This window comes from Stylophora pistillata, chromosome 1 (assembly GCF_964205215.1).
Source record: "Stylophora pistillata chromosome 1, jaStyPist1.2, whole genome shotgun sequence".
NCBI classification, from domain to species: domain Eukaryota; kingdom Metazoa; phylum Cnidaria; class Anthozoa; order Scleractinia; family Pocilloporidae; genus Stylophora; species Stylophora pistillata.
This window is the reverse complement of record NC_142519.1, coordinates 9786894-9803532: the sequence shown is the minus strand read 5'-3', so window position 1 is coordinate 9803532 and position 16639 is coordinate 9786894. Positions and strand designations below refer to the sequence as shown.

The following is a 16639-nucleotide window of genomic DNA, read 5'->3' as shown; positions in this document are numbered from 1 at the left end:
ACGTCTCGTTAGTGTAACCATTAAAAGTATTACGAGATTCCGACCCTAGTTTATTGATCATATTGTGTATTTTTTTTTTAGCAGGGTATTGAGAACGCTTTTTTTTTTCTAATGAACGTCAACTTAGTAACGCTTCTAACTTGAAATTTATTTTGAATCAAAATGCTGGCTTTCTTCTATGGTTCTGTTAGTTTAGATATAACGCTAACTAACAGGTGTTGATATTTTTTTTAAGTGATCAAAAGTAGAAATATTTTGCTTTTAACCTCATTAAGAAGTAACTCATTTGCTCTGCGATTGTTATCATAAACGACCTTAAAAAATTTGTCCTAGTGTATTGCTGAATTTTATGGTTACGGAAAGGTTCATTTGGTGCTTTCTTGCTATTAAATTAAACTAAAATGTCTCTGTACCTAAAATAGGGTTAGTGGTAATGTTTTGTTGGGTGAATCTACTATTGCTATCAATTAATAAGGCTTCTGTAAAAGTGAAGCAGGTATTATATCATAGTGTTATTTTCTACAAACAACTTTACACCTAGAGAAGAGAAATTTGTAATCCGTGAATAGTTGGTGTGAAAGTTTGATATCAACCCAAATCATGCAAATTGCAGGCGCATCTAAGAAATTCACGACGGAAATAAAAGTGAAAAGTGTAAGATTTGAAAAAAAACTCAACTGGTTTTACCGGAAAAAAAGTTTCGTATACCTGCCCTAGTTTTGCACTTAGATGAAAAACAAACAGTAAAGTAGGATGATGAATAAATGTATGGGGATGTCTGAGTGTATTAATCTGGCGATTGGAGAGGCTTGGTCTTTTGTCAGAATTCCCCTCATGGGTGAAGATCGTCCTTGACTTGGGCGGCCCCGGCATGAGGGTTTTGTTTCTACTCCTGTAAGTACGAATGAATCTTAAACATTTTTATTTTATGGCGTATGGATTGACTAGCTTTTACCATGAGCTTTCTTTTCGTGATTTCATGATATAGTTTAGATTTACAGTGAGAGTAAGGTTAGATTAACTTGTAAAAACTTATGTAGGGTTTATTGGAAGCGGCTCTGCGAGAGCAACGTTAGATTAACTTGTAAAAACCTCTGTAGGGTTTATTGGAAGCGGCTCTGCGAGAGCAACGTTAGATTAACTAGTAAAAATTTATGTAGGGTTTATAGGAAGCGGCTCTGTGAGAGTAATGTTAGATTAACTTGTAAAAATTTATGAAGGGGTAATAGGAAGCGGCTCTGTGGCTGTTGATCTCAGATCGTGTTCGATTTTTCCTTCTTTTTCGTGAGCCCCAATTTTTAAATATGAAATTGATATAATACTGGTTATAGCTGATTATGGTGTTTGGTTATGGTAGTTGTCGGGGAGCGTTTTCAGATCTAGTTTTTACTTCTATGATAAGTTCAACTTCGGGTCGGAGTTTAATCGTACGTTGTAAGAACTGAAGTTTTTGTGATATAAACCATTTTGAGAAACGGGTTAGTGTTTGCTCTACTGACGAACCCCTTCAATATATGAAAGAGAAAAAGGCTATTCGAGCGATACGATTGAATTGATTTCGTTAAACATTTTACGGTCAAACCAGCTAGGTCGATCAAGTGATTATCAAACGACGATTGGGAAAGTGATTATCAAACGATGATCGGGAAATGATTTGCCATTGATAATTTAACAAATTTTGATGTATGCATATATATTAGATCGTGATTGCGATCAAATAACCTTTTATAAATTATGGCTGACTAATCTCACGAATTCAGGTGTTTCTAGCATCATAAAGTAATTACTGTTAATGATAAAAATTTCCATCGAAGATTTATAATTAACCGTTAAACTGAATTAATCGCTATTCGGAAATATAAAGAACTGCAAGTAGCTACAGCAGTGTGTTCTAGTTGCTTACGTACGCGAACATGTATCCTAACACATGCTATTATATAACTGGACGAGGTATAAGCGTAGCATAAACTGAATCCATAAATAGTTTACCCCTAAATGTTTTAACTGCAGGTGATTTTAAACATGTACCTGTAAAGAACACGACTTCAAGATCAACTTGATGTGATCAGTATTTGTAAACCTTGATCATTTTACCAACGTTATTTAGTATAAACCACACAGGTGAACGTTACTCTTCGCGTGCGCTGATTGGCTGGTTCGGAAGTGATTAGCAGGTACTATTGACCTCCGAGAAACCAAAGAGACAGAATCGCGCGTAAATATATTTAATTTCCGACCTCTTTTTTGGTATAAGGACAGGAATAAAATAACCTTTTTGATTTCTATCACCTCAGTATCGGTGAAAGTGATGGATATTTACAGCGACGCTTCGCAGCGAGGTAAATATCCATGATTATTTACCTCCACTTCGGTGAATAATTGTTGAATAGGAAGAGGATGGCAAAAAAGCGATATAAAACAAATGGTTAACTTACTCACTGGTGCTCATGATCATATTGTGAATATTAAAGCAGTCATTGTATCCAGCAAGCAGGTTTTATTTGTGAAATAGACGAATGGCTGAACAAATGATCACCGATATCCTAATAAAATATAAATACCAGCTGGTACCATATTTTCATATTTCAAAATATGAAGACTTGTAAGCAGGTTTCTTACACGACTCGGGCAGTCAGAGGGCCAATAACTAAAATCAACCAATCAAAATGCTCTATTCCCGGTCCAATATTCTCTAAGTATTGGACCGGGCACTGTCCCGAATGGTCCCGAATGATACCACACTTGTGTCCCTTTGAACTTCAGTCGTATAATAAATCTCTTATTAAACCAAGCTTGCTCGGGACCGTACTGGAAGAACATCGGCCCTCGGTCTTTTTTGTACGGACCTCGCTGCGCTCGGTCCGTACTGTCAAGACCTCGAGCCAATATTCTCTTAGTATGGCCCCCGCGCTTGGTTAATAAGATATATGTAAAACTTCTATGGATATATTTTATCGAACGCGAGTCAGAGAAAGTTCGTCTTTTTAGTCAAAAAAAAGTTAACAGGAATTTATACCTACTTTGTATTTGTTATTATGGCTTTCCTTGCTCACTACAAGAGTGTTGCACAAATGCATGAACCGGCTGGTTCTTCTTTTGATGGATAATGCCTGCTTTTAAGGGCAATGCCTTTTCCATGATGTGATCCGCTCTCCTTACTTTCCGGACCAAAACTTGCGACTCATCAGAAGGGGGTTCAGAGAAATTTAGAAAACGGGGGCCGAAAAATTGAGACTACGACCTCAATCCCTACCACATCAATATCCATTAAAACGATCCAGTGGTACTGAACACACTCAGAAATTCAAATACATCAGATAAACTCTCTTATGACTTGCCACCATGATGCTGAAAACACCTTGTCTTCCATTTTGCCATTTCCGTTGGATTTAGTGAAGGGCTTAAATAAAACCTTCAAACGACAGTTGCATCATGTGAATCATTTTTTTGATCGAAGTTGATAACAAAACCTAAATTATGAACCTACCTTTTTTCACAGTAGTGAGGGATAGATGTGTAGTCATGTAGGAAGTCTTAAGTCTACGTCGGCAATACGCAGTTGTGATTACTAATTTGTAAACGCAATGCCTAATGGTTTGACAGAGAAGCATTCAACAAAACCATTTAAATTTTATCGCCACCAGATAAAAATACAGCTTTGTCTATAACAGACCGGCTTTTGGGATTTAAAAGAGTAACAATACATTTAGAACATCTTTAATCTGCCTAAAAACACTTCATTGCGAATCTTGCTCAGCAACGTAGCCGCTTACCAGTGATATATCACAGTCTTGTTGTTCCTTTTCCGTTATCCTGGTGATCTGATTGAACATTTACGAGTTACACAAATTGCATTTTTGACTCAAATAATGATTTTTTTTTCATATCAAGTCTAGAGTACCAGCTGTTGTTTTTCGCTTTTGGCCCGTTTATGGAATTTTTTCCAAGAAAGGGTATTTAAAGACAATTTTCGAACGGTTGAGTCAGTAACTGGAATGTCAAACCGCGGTTATTAGTAAATTTTTGCATTCATCTTTTTACTGGCGAAAATGAAAACGATATGTTTTCGGGGTTCGGGAACTAACCTCTTTATTAGTCCAAGGATTTCACGATAATTTCTTAAAACTAGTTGAATTTCTTGGCCTTCTTAACTTTATCTCTTCTATCCAAAAACTGAGATAACACGAAATTCCTTTCGTATAAAGGATAGTTGTCTTTTAGCACCGATACTGTGACAGTAACATTTGTGTTTACTTTTCATTTCCCGAGGATAACCAACTTACTTATGTTTCAGTTATGGAGTGGCCTTTGTTACGAGTGATATTCGCTCAGCTGCACATTCTTCCGATGGAAAAGATTCTGACTTTGAGAGTCATCATTCAGTCCGTGTTAAAAGGACTTTACCAGAGGACATCACAAAACGAAATGGAGCTCAACTGAACAACGGTAAGTTAGGTGGTCTGTGTTGGATTGAATTTGGTTAAGGGCATAATGTTTCTCGTCTGCACCTTAAACTAACAGGTTTGTTTCTAAAACGCGTCTATGTAGAGCCAGAAGAACCCATCCATGACGCGATGACCAATGCTACCCAGGCTGACGCAGGTATTTTTTACGCATTTCTCATATCTTTTGTCAGTTACCCGAGTGTTCCATGGATTTACTTTTGTGTAACTGGGTTCTAATGACTCAGAATACTATTCTATGTGACTTAACGCGTTCAACAAGCTGTGTAGAGGGGTCTCGTTACATTGTTTGCATCAACCCATCGTACTTGAAAAAGTTGTGGCAAAAATAAAAAGGAAAATGGTTGAGTCAATGAATAGGCAAACGATTTTAAAAAAACGGACAAAAAAAACTAATGAATGAAGAAACGAAAAAGGGATATCTGAAAGTAAGAAAAAACAGAAAACCCTCGGTTATAGTTGGCAGTTGTAAAATGAAAGTGAAATACGTTAAAGTTTCTCAGTGTGTATGTAATGTCAATTCTTTTCCTTTTAATATATCCTGAAGTATTTTTGAGGGGACCATTGTTGGTTGGCTCGGAGAAAGGTTACACTTGACTCGTCATATTTAACTTTCTTTCAGCTTCCAGTAAGCGCTTTACAGTGAACACTCGCTATGGACGACTACGTCTAAGTGGTAAGCAACCATCCATGTAGATCACCAAAGACGTATATAAAGCCGAAAAAACGAGAACGAGGCCATACCTTTCGATCCGCAGTCCAAAGCGTTAGTTGAGTCGCGGACTCCCGCGTTTCCCATTTATCTCTAGGGAAGTCGGGTTATGAATGCTTGGTCCGCCATATTCATAGTTGTAAAGACCTAGTTACAAGAATAAGGGAGTGATACTATGGTATATATATGGCTGCGAAATATTTGCCTTTTGGGTTATGTTCTGGAAAAGTGTTCTGCACATTTCTAATGAGGAGCATTATGTCTTTTAGGCCTTGGACGTAAGCCCAGACTGGCCCACATCTGCTTCAGTAAACGTAAGTTAAATATCTTAATCTCTTCTCAAATCCTGACGGCTGCATGCTGCAAAGGAAGGGCTGAGGGCTTTCCTCTTGATTCCCGCCCTATTTCCCCAAAGACTTAACACCAGTATTAAGATGTTGAAACATACATAACATAAGACTACAGAACAGTTTTTAAGTTTTGCTTGCCGCAGAAACACGTTCAGTACTCAACCGGAGTTAGGTAAGCGTTCAAAAGGAGAGTAACACTGGCAAGAGCGGTGCGTATCTTGCCCACGGAATCCGCACGGTGGAATCTTAGCTTTTAAAATGATGCGGAAAATATTATGGAAAATCGAAACTTACTGGATCAAAACACCATGACATTAACGTTTTATTATTTTTTGATCCGTAGATTGGAGACGACACGTGAATTTAGTGAACGTTTGTCTGACTGTCCGAGGTTAGTAACGAAGTAGACCTGCTGTTGTAATTACTTTGTCGAGGTTTATTGCGCGACAATGACAAAGACACGTCCGCTTTATATTTTTAGAAGCATTGGTCTGTTGGAATGTGGTTACGTGTAAACACGGCACTAGAAATTAACTTATTTACATAATTTAAATCAACTTCCACAGCTCGACGAAGACGACGTTTGCGAGGATTACGAGGTAGGTATATCTTTCTCGAAAAGGTTTAGAATTCTTATATCCATGTTTACATGACATGATTAGTTAGTTCTTGCACCTCGCTCTCTCGACCAAGTTTTTTTGGCCTGTGTCCAAAAGTATCAAATGTGGCCCGTCATTCTTGCATGGTTTATCAGAAATTTCTGGTATCATTCGACTGACAACATTGTATGTCGTTATTACATTGTTGATAGGTATGAATAATCGGAGCACAAATCAAAATGGTTCTTAATAACTGTTAACCAAAGTGGAGATAGCTAGTGGTGGATATTTACACCGCCAGCCACCGACACTGAAGGGAATAGTTGGTTCAAGAGAGATAATAAGCACACAGAAACGATCTTAACTAATTTATTCCTGCAACGATTGTAATATTTTCGAGCGCAAATCCTGCGCGAATTGCTCGGAGGTGAATAGCAAAGAATATTCGGAGCTTGAGTAGCCAAACAGAGCGCGCCTTAAACGCTATCCACTATTAAGGATATACTAAATTCATTATTCTTTGACATTTCATCCTCAGGATGGCGCCGTAGAAGAATTCTCTTCAAAGGTCGATACCATACCGTGCGACGATGGAAGAGAGTTTGGAGAGTACATGTTGGAAAGCGCTGGTTCCGAGTTCGTAGAACAGGCAGATATCAAATTTATGTCATCAACACGTGGTCGACGTTGATACGGCGTCGTGGTCGGTGGTACGTCAGATACAAACGTGTACTTCACAGAATTATTCGGCAAGGTATGCGTTGGTACATTAGGTATCGACGAAAACTGTACCGTCTCCGAAGAAAACCGACTACTTGGCGAATACGTTTTGGCCGAAGGTGGTGCCGCCTGAAACGACGTAAAAGAAAGTTCTTTATATTGTTAAAGAAGCGGTGGCGACCTATTCGTTCCCGCTTCAAATGGCGCATTACTTACCATGGTCGACCCATCATGGTCAAGAGGAAAGGAAATCGTTTCCAACCGAGGTATGGCGGTCGAAAGCTCAAGTGGCGTCGTGGATATAGGCGTAAGTTTGTTGAAATATATAATTAAGATTACGAAAATAAAGCAACCTACACAAAGTGTTTTTTTCTATTATTGTGTGATCCTCAAGAGTGGCACCGTATATTAGGTACATCTATCCATCTATTCAGCTATCTAGGTTGCTAACTACCAAGCAAGCTAGCTGTCTCTCTCTAAATCTATCTATCTATTTGTTTCATATAATAAAAAAGCAAAATGTTTTTAATGTTGTCATCATCTACGCATCTGTCCTCCAATACATCAGATGAACGAACCAATCAAAATGCCTGTATAATTCAGCTTATCATAAAACTATCTATTTTTGAATACGAAAGACATCCTATTTTGTGTATAAACCACTACTTAAGCTGAAAATAACTTACAAACCGCAAGGAATCGTTTCTTAACTTTTTAAGGGCTTTTTTTTTACACAGGAAGGCCAGTCCGACGTCGACGAAGATACAAAGGAAGACGTGAGTGTAACCCACTGAAGTTAAAGTATAACTAGTCTCATTGCGAACTCTGTCAAAGGAAACCTCCAAAGCTCAAATAAATCCCTGTCAAATAGACAAAAATGAAATGAATAAAGGCTGAAAGTTTCTAAAGAAACTGTGATGCTGCGTCGGTGGGGGTAACAAGGTAATTGGTTATATCAACTAAGTTGAAATTGTAAATTGGCCACTTCGTCAGAGCGACAAGGGCTAACGCTCGAAACGTCAGCTTTTTTATTCGGCCAATTTACAATTTCAACTCAGTTGATATCACCAAAAATCAGGAAATGAGAATGGAAAGTTAATTGAAAGCCAACACCAGTTTTAGAAAAATTTGGAAACAAATACAGTTTTTTTTGTCGATGATGCTTTGCTATCTATGAGGTGCCAATTTATCATGTATTACTTTATGTGGTTTCTGGATTTTTTCTTCGCTGCTTTTGTTTTCAGGAATGCGGCCTAAGGGAATAATAAAAAGAAAAGTCGCAGGCACGATGCCACTCATTTCACGATTGATACTTATTTTGCGTTTTTGTCAAAAATTCCAAATTTACGGAACGAGTTCAATCAGTTGATGGAAATTTTTTCTAACGCTGATGACTTTTTCCCATGAGGCAAATATTACACTTATTGAGCTTGGAGTTGTTATGAATGTGTTTTTTTTTTATCATCGGAATAAATGAATGCTTTAAAAATCAGAATCGTAGCTGCATGTTATCTCAAAAGATCAAATTTGACTAAATTATCCCTAACACTAGCGCACCCTTGGTCACTAATCTTTTAATTTTCTTCAGCTGAGTCACGCTGTTCCACAGCGTGACACAGAAGTTCTAGTAAGTTATTAAATGAATAACTCTCAACCAAATTGAGTGAAAATCAACATATTTCGACTCTTTTTGTAAGCCTATAACAACTGCTTCTCGATGCCGCTCCCTGGTGACCCAGCTTTTGGGCATTCACCTCAGTCTGATTTATTATATTGTTATTATTATTATTATTATTATTATTATTATTATTATTATTATTATTATTATTATTATTATTATTATTATTATTTATTATATTGTTATTATTATTTAAAATTGTTTTTGAAAACATGAAGGTGGGAGACGAAAGCGTAAGAGATACCGAAGGCGGCGAAGGCGGCGAAGGCGAAGGAGACGAAGAAACAGGAGGAGAAGACGACGGCAAAGGCGAAGAAGAAGACGTAAGATTAACAAATAGATTCAATGTTGTCGTACTTCTGTTCAGTAATAGAATACAGATGCCGTCAATATGAAGTAACAACAAAAATGTTGCACGCGAGGCACAGGCAAGTGTGCCATGTGTTGATCAGTTCAAAGCTTTAAACACGAAGGCGCGCTATATAAGGAAGTCTTCTCTGGGAAGACCTAGGCTCATTTGTCAGTCACCCTTGACGTGTGCGGGTCAAATTCAAATGCTGGTAGACGAACAAAAGGAGCTAATGAGATATCTATTGTTTACTTCCACCAGCATGGTGGCATGAGGTAACGTGCGAACCACCTACTTCGATCTCAAATTTACCGCCACAAATAAAGACAGTTTCCATTGGAGAATGGAAAAAGAAATCTCAAAAATTCTTGTATTATGATGAAGACATAAAACAATTTTGAGGAATGCGCCCGCTGTTCACTGCTTTGGGGTAGCTGTAGCTCAAGCTAACTTGACTCTAAGAGTTCTACATCACACGACGGTTGATTGACAAATGGTCCAGTGGGACCTAAGGCTCCTTTTATAGCGCGCCTTCGTGTTTGACATTCATCCCTAGGGTAAGCCCCTGGGAATTTGAACTTTTGTAGCTCGATTAGTTCAGATTCCCGCTCGCCATGTTCAAATGTCCTGCCTAAGTGTTCGATTTGTCAATTTTCATATAAAGGAAACATTAACGACCATAACTTTCTTATAGACCTTTTTGGCTCTCGAAGACAGTTCCGGTTCAAATTCCCCAATCCATCGGGCCACCAACCAACGGCTCCAGTTAGGCTTTGTTCATTAACTGTTCCCTTGTGTTCCTTCCTAGAAGGAAGCGTTCGATTGTCTGAAATGTGCTCAGCGCTACCGCACAATGTGAAATGAAACTCCCTCTTAGGAAATAAGATACAAATTTAAAACATATTTTCCTACAACTTTTTCTCATTGTGTTGCAGATCGACGACGACGCCGAAGACGAAGACGGAGAAGGAGACGAAGAAGGAGACGTTATAGAAGTAAGTTATCCTGTGTAGCTGTGACGAGCCAAAGACTTGATGTGCTATCACCTAAAAGCGGGTCCCAAATTTTGGCCACTTAATTTTTTTCCGATGCGATTATAGGAATATTTTTACAGTTAAATCTTTTTTTTACGACGTACAGTTATAATTTGTCAATTTTTGCGCGTAACGGCTAAATTATTAAGCCGGTTTATGGCAAACGGTTAACCCCATCGAGACCCTCTTTAAAAAACTTCTTGGCTGATTGACAGTTTATTCATGCCAAGACAAGTAGTTACCGTCAACTTTGTTACGAGTGAGAAAAGTGAACCCTTTTCTCTGATAAGATCTTGCCTAAGCTCCCCCTCCCTAAGCTCCCCCTCCCTAAGCTCCCCCTCCCTAAGCTCCCCCTCCCTAAGCTCCCCCTCCCTAAGCTCCCCCTCCCTAAGCTCCCCCTCCCTAAGCTCCCCCTCCCTAAGCTCCCCCTCCCTAAGCTCCCCCTCCCTAAGCTCCCCCTCCCTAAGCTCCCCCTTCCTAAGCTCCCCCTTCCTAAGCTCCCCCTTCCTAAGCTCCCCCTCCCTAAGCTCCCCCTCCCTAAGCTCCCCCTCCCTAAGCTCCCCCTCCCTAAGCTCCCCCTCTCTAAGCTCCCCTCTCTAAGCTCCCCCTCCCTAAGCTCCCCCTCCCTCTCTCTCCGATAAGCTTCCGTCCTCTTCCTTCTTTCGAAAAGCCTCTGAGATTGTTCTCTAAATTTTTACTTGCATTAGGATGCATTGATTAGTTTCTGTTTTGATTTTTGTGGGTTTTCCAACCTAATGTGCACGGCGGTCAATAAAGGCAGCAGACGAAAAGAGGAAAAGTATGGACTCGTATGGTTAGCTCTAATCAGTGACTTTTTTAATGACCCCCTCCCCACACCACCCCTCTCTTTCTCTCTTAAAAGCCAAGATGTAACACACAAAGCTCTCTTCTCCCCACTCCCTGGGGCTCATTTGAGGCCAGTGGTTTACGGTATCGCTTTAATGTCGTAAATTTTCGAAATCAGCATTATATTATTTTTTCTTGATCACTTTTATTACTCTCTTCAGGATTTACCTACGTGACTGTTCGCAGTGAAGGTTTCGAAGACCGAAAGAACGGGCGGATGCTAGCTGGTCGCGCTCGCGCTTACATCAAGGTGAACAATGTAGAGAAGTCTCTCGGCCGCCGTGGTATCAATGTTGTGGTTATTAGCAAAAAAACAGGTGAGCTAAGACAGCGTATACAAATAAATTTTGTATAGACTACTGTTTTTCTCAGCCCTTGTATGTTACAGTTACTAAATTGGTGGGGATAATCAGAGTTTTTATTTGCTTTCTTCGGCTTCAAAAAATATAACCTACCTGTAAACGAAACGCCGAATTTACTCGAGTAGCCAAACTATTCAATAAGGAGTTTTTCTTACGCTGATTGATCTTTTGGGAAGAACTACCTTTGGCTATAGAATGATGATAAATTTTACGTCATAGCGTTTACGTAAAAAAGTTGTGGATTGAATTGGAGTTGCATGAGAGTAGTTGATAAGAGTGTCTCAGCCGTCATGACCACACCTACCAGTTTATTTTTGATTCATCTGCCAAGTGTTTAGTCTTTCTCAGCTTCTAGGCTCTGGAAACCTTTGTTTCATTTGAGAAATTATTCGTTTGATATTATCAAATGAATGAAGAAGGAACTGAGACTCGGCACCAAGTGATTATTTGTCATATATGATTTTACTTCATCAGGTCGTACCTTACGGAGAATTTCCTTTGACACCCATGGCAACATTAACCATGCAAAACGGTTTTACCGCTTCATACGAAGTATCAGAAGAGGGTATGTAAAACATTCCATATATTTTGACAACTCAAAATGAACCATAATTATATTTCAATAATGTTTGGCTGGGAATCATTCCTTGGTCGTTACATGTCGCCGAATTGGTCACATATGTGTGTTCGCATGCAATTCATGAGTGCTTACAATGTTGCGTTTATAAAGTCCTTCTTCAGTCCACTACCCCCGTCCCCCTCCCCTCTGTTTGCAACCTTGCGCGAGGTGCTGGCATCAACAGATTTTACGTAAGGTAAATCATAGGGATCATTATGAGGAGGTCCATTAAAGCTGAGCTCATTTGTCATTGTTCTGATTTCAATTATTTGCTAGGAGAATCGTGGCGGTTTCCGTTCAGGATGAAGCATTTAGGTATGGACGACGATACCTCACTGTTTTGCGGAAAATTGGCGCAAATGGAAGAAAATTTAGGTTTGGCTACAGGGGTAGTTATGCTCTAGTAGGGTACAAAGGCCGTCGCCAATGGTGGATCAAGGAGAAAAGCCGCCCGCGAAGGAAAGGACCCGTTGCAGTATATGCTCGCATCCCTAAAACGAGAAGTAAGAAATATTGTTATGGCTTGAACTACGTTTTAGAGGCGTAAACGCACTAAGAATTCTTAGAAGTTCTTAACTCTTCCTTTGTATGGAACAGAGAGATCTTCACTCGAGGTAACTGGTTCAGAAGAGCCGGTTAGAATTTTTCGATGTTCCCGTAACTCAAAAAATACTTGGGTCCCGTCGATAAGGTACAAGAGCGTTTCTGGATGTCTTCTAGTGCTTTCCACGTGGCTGTACACCGGTGTTACTTTACCTATGGGCTAAGGGGGTTGAGTTTGCGGAAGAGTAAAATTTAGTTCATTTCAAGAAAAAAGACTCTTAAACATGGTTGAAGGTTGAATGGAGAGATAAATAAACCCAGATTGGTAATCAGCATGACTGGTCGGAAGAAATATCTCTACTTTCGTTAGTTCCTCTCATTGGGGGAGAAAATGGCACGAAAATTTTTAGTCAATTACAGAGAGTTGTTAGGGAAAACTAATGTAATTCTTGGATACTTTTGACCCTCGATTTAATCATGATAGTAGTTGTTTTGAACGCTTACCATCTAACAAGTTGAATTCCAACACGGCACCCTGACGGCTGTTTTATATGAGGAAAACCGAAGGCGATAAAGAGGTCAGAGGAAACTTTTGAGAGCAAGGGGTAGCAAACAGGAAGGGGGCCATTGTGTGCATACGCTCTTACCTCTTTGGCAGGAGTGCAAACATAAACCCACATAGTAAAAGAGCTTGACATGTCCTAAATTGTTTGGTAAGAAATTTTTGAAGGACTCCCTACAGTAACATCATAATACACACCAGAAACGAGTTTAACCTCGAATATTTTTCAACCTGACTCCTGCGGTCTGCGCGTATATCAGTCCCCCTGGAATTAATCAAACATCTTTTACTTATTAAACATGGTTCACTTTTTATTTCAAAAGGACGAAGATATGGAAGGCGATTTAGAAGACGTATGTATCAATTTTGCTTCCATTAACGTTGAAAACGATGAATTTCACTCTAGGTTGAAAGAATTAATTTGGATGTCAGCAAAAAAATGGCAAATATAAAAAAAAGCCTTCTAAACAAGCTTTAGTATCGCACACATGCGCCTCTGCTGAACGGATGATATAAGCACAAGTAGCATTCACAGTGCTCTCATCTTTAGGATATATGAGATGAGGACAATTGCAATATTTGATTCACCCGCCATTGTCCAGAAAAGCAAAGTTCCCTGATATCATGTTTTAGCTATAGTGAGTGCCATCCTCTTCTCTTTTCTTGCCCGGATCATCTTTATATGTTTGTACCTCAAGCATGGCGCCGCGCTAAAAACATTCTTCTGCCAGAGGAGATTAAGCCTCGCAGCTCTTGTTTAGTGTGACGAGATCAAACAACGGCTGCGAAGGAGCCTTATAACCATCTTAGTTTTTCCCAGGTTATCGAATGGTATTTCCAATTTGTTTTCGATCGCGATATCTTAAATTTACCTTAAAACGCGTTGTGGAGAGCTTTCTCGCAGATAACTCAAGATTGTTCGAGATCGTTATCGTTTTAGCCATAGCTTCTATTACTGCTAGAGGAGAAGTCTTATTCGTTCAATTTTCGTTTACAGGAAGAATATATTTGTCTGTTGAAAGTCAAGGCTTTGTTGATAAAAAACGTGGACGCACTTTGTATGGCCGCTCGCGGGCCTACATCAGAGTCAATGGAAAAGATTACTCTCGACACAGGCGTGGTTTTAATGTTGTTGTTCTCAACTACAAATCTGGTGAGGACATGTATTTTTACAATTATGGAGAATATTTTAAGTTCATCAGTTATTATACTTATATTAATCGTTAATCGTATTTTTTCGCACACGGCATGTGGGCCTGCCATGTTAAAATGACTTAAGGTTTGACAGCGTTTTTTGTCATAGTTTTGGAAAAAAATAAGATTTAATTATGGCGCGAAAGAAGCTGAACTCAGGCAATAACAACTTAGGTCATATATGCAATATAAACGTATAAATAGAGCCTACTAGTGTCACCCGTCAAGTCTTATTTAAAGCCGTTGTATACCAGTGATAATTGATGGTTGTTTCATGGAAAGAGCCTTGATATCAGTGAAATAATAGCGAAAAAAAGAAACAGCTTACAATGCATTAGTCACAAACGACGGATAGGTAGCCGAGTTGTCATGTCTGATTTCGGTTATAGAGTCTCATCTATCAACCACCGCCACGGACACAAAATCCTTTTCGTCACCAATCTTTTATGTTTTGAATATCAGGCATACGCTTTGTATGCGGTGAGTTTCGCCTGAATATGGAAACTTGCGACGCTTGCCATGTGGGTTGAAATAAATACCACAAGCACAATTCATGCGTTATTAACAACTTTTTGCTATTGTATTCCAAAAGGTCGTATTGAGGCGAGGCGATCTTTTGACACTCATGGCAGCCGTTATGCAGCAAAGAAATTCAAGCAGTTTATTTCTAGAATCAGGCGGGGGTGAGTACATAATTGCATAACTGTATTATAGATTTCTTTCTACGGTTTCAACTCAGGAGAAATCCTCTGCTTGTAATTTCCATTGTTGTTATTCAATACCTTGTGTTTTGCTTAAGCCTTGTCGCAAGGGTTGGTACTTCATATGCCGCCACGTGTGTTTGAACAATTTTTTTAATAACAACTTTGAATATTCCGTTCCACTCGTGTAAGGATTTGGTCGAATCTGATACTACTGTCTCCAACAGCTTTCTAACTGAAACAGGGACAGGTTTTTACGGCTTAGATAGCAGACCTTTAGCATAACTTCCGCCCGTAAACTCCTACTTACCAGCCCCGGGCTGTCTGTGATTGAAATCTTACCTGTGAAAGCGGATTTCGTATTACAATAAGAGCTTCTTATAATGATCACAAGAGGATGAAGCAGGAACCATCCCAAACACAATTGATATCTCTTCCAGGGAATTATCTTTAATCTTTTGATAATTTCTCATTGTCATCACAGGAGAATTGTATTACTCGCCATCCAAGATGAAGCATATCGGTTTGGAAGATATTACAAGTACGTCCTCAAAAGGCTTCACATCAACCCACGCAGTATAAGGCTCAGTTACAGAAGTAGTCTTGCCTTAATCGGTTATGTGGGTCGGCGCAGACCATATTGGGTTAGATATATGAGTCGACCTCAACAACGAGGCCCAAGTTACGTAAGGATTCACATCACAGTGAGGGGACGGAGACCAGGTATAGTAGGTTTTATAAATATATAGAGGTGATTGAAATAATAATAATAATGATGATAAACAATTATTCTCCGAATTGGAGATGAATAATCGTTTAAGTATGCTACGCAGAAACCAAAAAAAAAATTAGTACTTGCTAATCACTTCAGAACCAGCCAATCAGCGGGTGCGAGAGGCACTATTCACCTGTGTGGTATATACTAATAATAATTGTGATACGATCCACTTTTTTCTGAGTAAAACACAACGCTTTATAAAAAGCGATAATCAAGTGGCCCCCTTTAAATCTCCTAAATATCTCTTCATTTTCCGAAAAAATCGTATTAATTGAATTCGTAGAATTAGCTCAATCATAAGCTTCCGAAAATTTCTTCAATAGTAACCAACAACGCCATCATAAATTTTTAGATTTTTCTTTTTTGAGAATCTTGGATTAAATTTGACAGTCACTAGCTTTCTGCCAATAAGGGAATTTAAGTCGACTTTCTCTGTAGAGAGTTCGCGGATTATCATCATTAAAACATTAATTTTCTAATTTTAGTACGAAGAGTTATCAGATACCGTGGACGACGCTGTGTGATTAGAAGAAGAAAGACATATAGCGTTCGCATTGGCCGGAAGAAGAAGATCATCGGACGATTTATACGTAAAATAAGAATCAAATTGTTACGAAAATACAGGAAGATAAGGCGCATTCGTCGCCGTTGGCGTGTGCGTATAAGGCGACGTTGGTGTGGCCTGCGAAAACGCGGTAAGCGCTGGTTTTATCGTTGGCGGAAACGTTGGAAGAAAATAAGACGCGTTAGACTGACTTGTCGTATAGGAGGTCGAAGACGCAGAGTTCGACTCCGACGAGGAAGATGGCTCCTTCGAGGCAAGAGACGCTGGAGACTTTTCAAGCATCGCGTCACAAGGTACATCAGATATCGAAGAAAGAGGGTCATCGTGAGAAGAGCCAGAAAAGGGTATCGCGTACAAAGAAGAAACGGCAAATATGGGAAAATAAGGAGGTTCAGAACTCTTTACCGCCGTAAGTATTGAATAGAGAAAGACCGGGGTTTTTGAGAGGAAGCGGGAAGGGAGAAATAATGGAAGGGAATTTTTGAGCTAAGCTCCTACTGAAAGAAGCAAAGAGCGCGCTCAAAGGGCAAATGCAAACACCCT

At 39.3% G+C, this 16639-nt stretch overlaps 1 protein-coding gene across 2 annotated transcripts in view; it reads left to right on the top strand.

Moving 5' to 3' along the window:
• Positions 1 to 812: 812 nt before the first annotated feature.
• Positions 813 to 16639, top strand: part of LOC111321990 (uncharacterized) — an 83060-nt gene continuing 67233 nt past the window's right edge. Inside the window, exons 1-19 of one of the 2 annotated variants that reach the window (XM_088735269.1) lie at positions 813 to 894; positions 4295 to 4446; positions 4549 to 4602; positions 5086 to 5139; positions 5445 to 5489; positions 5869 to 5916; positions 6092 to 6124; positions 6663 to 7151; positions 7582 to 7620; positions 8741 to 8845; positions 9807 to 9866; positions 10934 to 11089; positions 11609 to 11699; positions 12030 to 12256; positions 13182 to 13211; positions 13856 to 14011; positions 14645 to 14735; positions 15238 to 15476; positions 16017 to 16505. In XM_088735269.1, coding sequence (XP_088591395.1) covers positions 872 to 894; positions 4295 to 4446; positions 4549 to 4602; positions 5086 to 5139; positions 5445 to 5489; positions 5869 to 5916; positions 6092 to 6124; positions 6663 to 7151; positions 7582 to 7620; positions 8741 to 8845; positions 9807 to 9866; positions 10934 to 11089; positions 11609 to 11699; positions 12030 to 12256; positions 13182 to 13211; positions 13856 to 14011; positions 14645 to 14735; positions 15238 to 15476; positions 16017 to 16505 — 2581 coding nt within the window. In that variant the 5' untranslated portion in view covers positions 813 to 871. The remainder of the gene's footprint in view (positions 895 to 4294; positions 4447 to 4548; positions 4603 to 5085; positions 5140 to 5444; positions 5490 to 5868; positions 5917 to 6091; positions 6125 to 6662; positions 7152 to 7581; positions 7621 to 8740; positions 8846 to 9806; positions 9867 to 10933; positions 11090 to 11608; positions 11700 to 12029; positions 12257 to 13181; positions 13212 to 13855; positions 14012 to 14644; positions 14736 to 15237; positions 15477 to 16016; positions 16506 to 16639) is intronic. The other variant, XM_088735271.1, reaches the window with a different exon arrangement.